Here is an 8,224-nt window from a genome sequence, read left to right on the forward strand (position 1 = left end):
AGTTAATGTTTTATTATTGAACTTTAATATACCAATAATTCGACGGTTGATAAGCCACCTAGGGTAACGTGCATGATGTTCACTGTGGGGTCCACCTGGGGCCTGGATCTCGAAGGCATTATCTTCGAGAACACACGTGTGGTATACCACAAGTGCGTGCAGCAGACACGTGCATGAAAAAGGAGGCGCTCGTTAGGTGGGTCCCTCTATCAATCGGGTATGGGAAAAACAAGATTGGACGATCCTAACGGTCTGAACAGCGATCAGTGGTTATTTTTGTATTGAATTTATATTAGTGACTAATCTTTTTGACCATCCATTTGATGGGAACTGACCCATCAGTTAAGAACGTCTGATGATTGCTATATGTGGGCCATGCCCGTTCTCAACACAGTCCATAAGTTGGACGGTGTAGATTGAACATGCCACGTGCAGTGATGATCAGTGCATGAGAACGCACCTCTCTCTCTTTCTCTCTCTCTCTCTCTGGATCGAGCAATGTCAAACACATGTGCATCGATTCCACGTGTGAGGCATGTTCGGTGATTACTTATCATGTTCCTTTGAAGTTTGAAGGGGAGTTGTAGGATAAACTTATTCTACAGAAATTTTTGTGGGCCCGCCTCAATGTTTTAATGACATGCAATCCATCCATCAAAAAATCATATTGATCCAAAACACAGGTGGGCCCACGAGAATAAACAGTTAGGATGGGATGCTCACAATTAAAAACCTTTCAGATTAAATGTGAGGTTTAAATTATTTTATATACACCATCCAATCCATTCAAAAGATACTTATGACCAGTATAAATACATAACCCAAAAATCAGGCCATTCCAAAGCTCATGTGGGCTACACTACATGCTTTTATATGAATTTGGCATGATTGTAGATGGTGTAGGTCACCTAAATATCTGACCACCCTGATTTTTGGCGTCTAAGGATAAAATAAGGAGGTGAACATGAAAAACGGATTGGATGTCATTAAAACATCACTGTGGACTCCACAAAAATCTTTATAGGATAAACATATCCTACAAAGCTTTGTAATGAATCTACTCGTAGGGTGGTAAACTTTCATTGATGGGGCCTTTTCAATGGCACCTACCAACCATAAATCCAACCCATGTGCCCTTCAACATCAAATATAAGTATCAAATGACAAAAATAAATAAATAAATAAATAAAATAAAATAAAATAAAATAGCCGAATAAATGGCACAAACCGCATATGCTTAAAATGGGCCATGCTCATGCACAGACCCTAAATCACAGAACAAAACAACATAAAAGAGAGAAATCCTTCTCTTGGGCTTTTCTCAAAACCGGCTAGGAATCTTGTGGGTCCACCATGTTGTGTGTATGTGTTTGAAATCCCCTCCGTTCATCAGGTGCGCCCTTGATTTTAGAACGTCAAGCAAATATCCACAATGATGTTACAGAGCTCGAACTCTGTGGGGCCCACTGTGCTGTGCGTTACACATCCACTCCGTCCATCAGATACGCCCGTTGATATTCAACTGTAGTGAAAAAAATTCAGCCGGACCCACAGTTTTGGAGATGTGGTAAAGATCATGGAATCATTCTAGATGCTGTGTGGGGCTAACCGTAGATTGTGTAAGTCATCCAACCCGTTCATCAGGATGAAGGAAATACCCAAAAATCAGTACAATCGAAAAATCAGGCGGGCTATATGCGTGAATTTATTAGTCCTGTATTTACATTTGTCCCCTTTGTGTGGCACAGTTGAAATTTTAATTTGGCTGAATTTTGGTATATACAGTGAAAAACTAGTAATGCACCTGATGGACGGATTGGATGGTACATATACAATACAGTGGGCCCCATATCTTTTGTCCTCTCCCCTTCGGATGAATTGATATCTACACCCACTCCATTTATTACAAAAACTACAAGTTTGTACCATTGTATTACTAAAAGTAAAAGAACTGGTATGTGTCTACCAACAGACGATGTAAAATGATAGAAAAACCATCCCAACTTTATATTGTATTGCCAAAAGCTAGAAGAAAGGGCGTGTCTATCAATAAAGGTGGGTGTCAAAATGTAAATGGTGGGTCCCCAATTTCCCATTTAGCTTACAAGAGCCATCCATCTGGGTGGCCATCCCTGTTCATTCCAAACCAGAAAGAGAGGGAGCTTTCAACGGTCCATTTCTTGCAAAGACAACAACACTCAAACAGCCCAACCATTCCAGAAACACAGCTTTCCTTTCTTTTCTCTGCTTTCCACTCTTCTATTCTCTCCTCGATTTGTGGGCCTGATGCTAACATCCAACCTTCTGCGTGGAGGTCAAACTCAGAGCAGTGTATGAGCTGTTTGGTAGACCGTCAGGTACCTCATACGCAGCATATGTACGGAAATTCCATGTCATTGACACATCTGAACCGTTCATTAGGTCTCCGGGGGTACCATATAATGAAGAACTGATCTGTGTAGGAAAAAACAGATTTCCGTTATTAAGACTCTTCATTATTTCCAATATACATATCCAATTAATGAGAGGATAGAGCCATATCATTTGTAAATATATTGTTTTTTGTATGTTTCATCATGGGGTCCACATGGTGGACGGTTCAGATTTTCCATTAATATGATTGGCTAGCAGCTGTGCCCGCGTGTAGTGTTGAGTGTGGAGCTACCGAATCCTTCCTGATGAATATTATAAGCCTTTTCTGTTATTTTGTTTTCTTTCATTTTTAGGAAGAATTCCTTTTGCCTCTGTCGCGAGTTAGCTACCAGTGTGTGTCGCCGTCCATTGAGGACACATTCTTCGTGGCCCGGTGATCAGAACCGTCCATGTTATGAAATCTATAGTGCCCGAGCCATCATGAGAATCTTATGTAGAACGGGTTGTTTTCACCGTCACTATCCATATATGAGTTTAGAAGGATGAGATTCATCTTTAAAAATAAACGCGGTGGACCCACATTCCATAGGAAAATTCCTACGGTTGGCGTTACCCATTCCAACGTCCCATATTCCCCTTTGGTGTGGTCCACATGAGTTACTGATCAAAAAGGGTTGTGGCGTATAGGCATACTATAGGGATGCGCATCTAAAGGACGGGTTGGATGGCACTCACACATCTCAGTGGACCCCACATAGCTAACATATGTTGGAACGAATGCGATCATTCTCTTCTAGCAAGTCATTTCCCCTCTCCACGTGCATTGCACGTGCGCGAAATAATACAAGGAGGCTTGTTCCTCTGCAACTATTGCAGAATAAGCTTATTCTACACTTTTGCTTGTGGGACCCACCAGGTTGCAGATCCCTCAATCCACTCCATCCATAAGGTGAGCTTCTTCAAGTTAATCGTGTTTGAAAAAAATCCGGTTGATCCGTAACACTGATAGGTCACAACACATAACAGTTGGGATGGGACGCCCTTCATTAAAACCTTTCAGATCGTTTGGGGTTCAAACGTGTTTTTAAAAAGCCATCCGATCCATTCTAATTTTATCCACACTAAGATGAATAGAAAATCCAAATATCAGGAAATTCAAAAACTCAGGGGGGCCACAACACGTGATTTTAGAGGTTTAGGCATGATTTTACGTGTTGTGGCCCATATAAGTTGTAGATCGGTCTGATGTTTATATTTCAAGGAGTAATTGAGTGGGTACACATGATGGACGGAGCGGATGTCATTAAAACATGGGATCAAATTATAGAATAAGCTTATTCGACGGTAAGGATGCATGCGCCATGAAGGATGCTGATTGTACTCGCGCCTGATGTCGTTACGAGACACACATGTCTGTGCCCACAGCCGCTCATCAACCGATCTCAACAACGAGGATGCGATTTTTAGAAGGCCCTGTAGATATAATCATCAAGTGGACCATGCATATACAAAATAAATGAACGGTTAAGAGAAACTGATCAACGATGTTTTTAGTTTGGTATGCGATCGACGGTTTAAATTCTACAACCGTGTGTCGTTTCATTTGATATCATATGTACCTGATTTTAGACGCATAGAATCTAACTTTTTGGACCTTCTGACTAACGGGTCTGATCTTATACACATGCTACCATTTTACACGTGTGAGGCGAGTGAACTCGAGCGAGTTCAACTAGCATTTCTCTACGCGACAAGAACACACGCTTCCTAGGCGCTGGATAGAAAAACAGCGATAGCGTGCCTTGCTCTACGTACCTACCGGGTTTACTTTAGCAAATCGGAAGCCACGTGGGTGGAACTTTCATTAGATCCAATCCGTCCATCAGGTACACTGTCTCATTTGTACCGTTTAATCCAAAATTAATAATAATAAAAAACTAGGGTACGCTACACCAGAGAAAATAGTTGGAATGGAACCCCAGCCATTATTTCTATGTAGGACGTACCGTGACATTTATATGCCATCAAATCCCTTTATATAATGTGAATGATTAGGATGAACCAAAAAGCACAGTATTTCAGAACTAAGATGGGTAATACCATGTGAATTTAGATCTTTTAGATATAATTTCTTGCAGTGGCCCAGATTAGAATTGAATCAGTCTGAATTTTGGATATAGGCTAAAATAGGGGACTTGTACCTGACATGCGGTGTGGATTTCATGAAACATAAACACTTTTACCCAAATAAGAGAAATCAACTCCAGTGGGCAACTAGCGCGATGTACGAAAGCGTTTTCCCCTAACTACAGGGAACATCGGTGATTAACCACCGTTAAAAACTTCAAGGCCCACAGATGATAAGGTCACGTAGATGCGGACGCAGGAAAAACACAAATATCAGCTCGACCCAAAATTTTTGTGGCCTTCAAGAGTTTTTAATGGTGGCGTTCAGTCACCATTGCTTCCTGTTGTGTGGTCCACTTGAGATTTGCATCTGCTTCATTTTTAGGCTTATATCTTAATCCTAAAATAATCTGTCAAAACAGATGGACGGTGTTGATATAAATTAGTTACACGGTGGGCCCCACAGACACGGATCCAACGAATCCACAACCGTCAGGCAACTATCCATGCGCATCATCAGCAATCAGAACAGTAGCTTTGGACTTTGACAATCCATATTTTCATAATAATGAAATTATCATACATGATGATGGTCATGATAATGTACCAAACATACAGCATCAAGGAACTGATACTTGCAACCTCGTATTTTAATATAAGCAACCCTTTTTTTCTTACATTGGGAATTAAAGTACTACAAAAGAGCAAGATCCTCAATTACCAAAAGCCCAAAAAGGTGGGCATATAGATAAAATACACGGGGTATGAATATCACTTTTCTAACAGCAATTTTACAACAGTGACAAAAACAAGGTCCCAGACAATAGGTCTTTTAGCTATCTAATAGGCCTGTGAAAAGCTGACAAGATTTCTCTCTCTCTCTCGTTTTGGGCTATTGGGTTTTGGGATTTGGGTTATCTTGGGTTTTGAATAGCTTTTGGTTTGAATTTCACCGATAGTGCACTTGGATTTGACTACAACTTGGTGGAGATTGCATGGATAGATAGGATTTGGGTTATCTTGGGTTTTGGGTTTTGAGTAGGTTTTGGTTTGAATTTCAGTGGTGCGATTGGGTTTGTCTACAACTTGGTGCAGATTCCATGGATGGAGAGATGGACTCATCTCTCTCTCTCTCTCTCTCTCTCTCTCTCTCTCTCTCTCAGCAGAACGTTGCAGATTTGAATGCAAGAGGATACATGAAGGAGTTGTAGTAGGTGAAACGGATGACCTGGCTACTCCTCAAAGGCCTTCCTCCATTCACCAAGCAATCATCAAAAGACAGCCTCTTGAATGTTCTTGGGTTTACTATCCTTGCAGAAGCAAACCAGCCACAGTGCAGGTGTATGTCGGATGGTGCACAGCCAGACATGCAGGTGTTGACAATCTGAACTATGTATTGTGGGATCCCTGTTGATGAGCCTTTGCTTTGGGAGATGCTAATATCTCTGTTTGTACATTTCCCTAAGCCAAAATATAAGAAAAAGAGAGAAAACCCATGTGAGAAAATAGTCATAGTGGGACCCACCATTTAGGTCCGCCTTCATTGATTTGCAAACACACAATTCTATGAATGGAAGATGAATGCATGCAAATCAATAGGGGGGATGTCAATGACCAAAGAAAACAAAAAGGCTTCATAGGTATAAAGCATGAAAAGAGCAATATCATTTCTGTTTCCTTTTTTGTACCATTTGGCATTATCTTCCTCTTCTCTGAATAAGCTGCTTTTGATTCCAGTACTGTTTGTGATGGTGTGGATGGAGTATCTTCATGCACATGTTTTTGTAACATGTTTGGAGCTCCTATGGCTGGAAAAACGAGAAAAAAATGACATCTAAGTGTATGCACCACATTTTTTTTAATTTTTTAATTTTTATTTTTTGGGATTTGGAGTGGCAAGCTTCCATGAGAAAAAATAAGAACCCAAAATAAAAAAGAAAGAAAAATACAAATTCAAATAAGTATATAGAAGGAATTTGAAAAATTTTCTTTTCCCCATATAGTACCTGCATGCAAGCCAGCATTGCTGCCTAAGAAAATGACCAACATCAAGTAGGTGAAGAACACATGAAAAGCACTCATAATGCCTAGATGATAGAAAAGAAAACAAAATCCTCAGTCTGGGAGTGAATTGCTTTTCAACTGTCTCTTCCTTCTGCCAATCTGTTAGCCCAAATCAATTTGCAATGATGAAATGAGAGAGAGAGAGAGAGAGAGAGAGAGAGAGAGAGAGGCAATGGGGTTGAAGGGCTTGGGGATCCTCTCCTTAGAAATATACAAGAGAGGAGGCCCTTTGAAAGCAAAGTACAAAGAGCAGGAGAGAGGACCACCTATGATTTCTCCTTTCTAACAGTCTCCTCCCTACAACCCTCTCCTCTTCACAACTTTATTCTTGATCAGACAAAAGAAAGACAACAACCATTTAATGCACTACGGCAAGAGCCCTTTTCGATCCCTTCCACGCTCTCCCCATGCCATTCTGACCTTTCACCTTTTCCTATAACTAAACCTTGTGTGATTCTTAAACCCTTTGTTAGGCCCACAAAGTCCAATGCAATTAGTCTGATTATATCCTAATGATTTGTGTAGAAACAAAGGCAATGAACTTTCGTTGGAGAGAGAGAGAGAGAGAGAGAGAGAGAGAGAGAGAGAGAACCTTATTAGTCTTTATTTATTTATTTTAATGTTGATTTGCTTTTGTGAACTTGATGTTGACATTACACCCTCTCCGATTGGTAGACACATCCCTTTGTTTTGTTATTTTGGTAATCAAGAACTAGAAGGGAGTGTTGGTGCATGTAATCCATGCAGAAACTCCCGCCACCTTATTAGTCCTTTTTTATATGATTTTCTTTGATGAACTTGGTGTTTACATTACACCCGCTCTGATTGATAAGCACACCTCTTTGTTTTGTTATTTTGGTAATCGAGAACTAAATGGGCATGTTTGGATACAAAGAATCCATGCAGAAATGAAAATTGTTTCCACTAATAAAGAAGTTTGGTTGTCCCGATATATGGATTTCATACTATAACCATTATTATTATCCATAATTAAAATTTTCTAACACAAGAAATAAGGTGATAGTTGTTTAATAAATTTGTAAGATTTCATATATTATCCAAATAAGCATCCTATTTTTTGAATCTTTTTATTTATTTATTATTATTTTTTTACATTGACCATGAAAATTATCAAATTAGATAAACATTTATCCATGGAATCCAAACACACCCCAAGAATGTATTACCAAAGCTAGAATGAAAGGCAAATCCAATATGCCTTTGTTTATGCTGGAAAGTAACAAAATTCAATCAATCCAAGATAGGCAATCAACGAGAGAAATGCTTTTCTATTCTTACATTTTGTCATGAAAAAAATCAGTACATACCCAAAATCAGCTAGAATGAAAGGCAAAGTCAATATGCCTTTGTAATTTATGCTTGGAAAGTAACAAATTAAATCAAAATCATTTATCCAAGATAAGCAATCAACCATAGAAATGCTTTTCTATTCTTACTTTTTGTATGAAATGAGCAAAATCAGTATATATCCAAAATCAGCTAATACCCAAGTCTTCAAGAGATGCCTCAGGATGGTGGGTGTACTGCATGGTGTTAAGACTCAGTGACTCAGAATGATTCGTTGAGTCATGAGTCTCCCATATTGAGTAGTTGGAGATCAATCCATTGTGTACTAATTTCTAAGCATAGCGATGAACCC

General features: G+C 39.5%; 1 protein-coding gene across 1 annotated transcript; it reads right to left on the bottom strand.

Moving 5' to 3' along the window:
* Positions 1-5,120: 5,120 nt before the first annotated feature.
* On the bottom strand, positions 5,121-7,037 carry LOC131231120 (protein TAPETUM DETERMINANT 1-like). Its single transcript, XM_058227217.1, has 3 exons — positions 6,507-7,037; positions 6,189-6,308; positions 5,121-5,961 (listed from the first exon to the last, which is right to left on the bottom strand). Exons 1-3 carry the CDS (start codon positions 6,580-6,582, stop codon positions 5,660-5,662), a joined length of 498 nt encoding a protein of 165 aa, XP_058083200.1. The 5' UTR covers positions 6,583-7,037; the 3' UTR covers positions 5,121-5,659.
* Positions 7,038-8,224: the final 1,187 nt, after the last annotated feature.

Source organism: Magnolia sinica, chromosome 17 (assembly GCF_029962835.1).
Source record: "Magnolia sinica isolate HGM2019 chromosome 17, MsV1, whole genome shotgun sequence".
NCBI lineage: Eukaryota > Viridiplantae > Streptophyta > Magnoliopsida > Magnoliales > Magnoliaceae > Magnolia > Magnolia sinica.

What these genes read in the sequence shown, in the direction of transcription:
- LOC131231120 (XM_058227217.1), bottom strand. Translation starts at nt 6,582, where the DNA reads ATGAGTGCTTTTCATGTGTTCTTCACCTACTTGATGTTGGTCATTTTC. An exon ending in CAATGCTGGCTTGCATGCAG is followed by an intron (nt 6,309 to 6,506) that starts GTACTATATGGG and finishes TCGTTTTTCCAG; the next exon opens with CCATAGGAGCTCCAAACATG. An exon ending in GAGGAAGATAATGCCAAATG is followed by an intron (nt 5,962 to 6,188) that starts GTACAAAAAAGG and finishes ATTTTGGCTTAG; the next exon opens with GGAAATGTACAAACAGAGAT.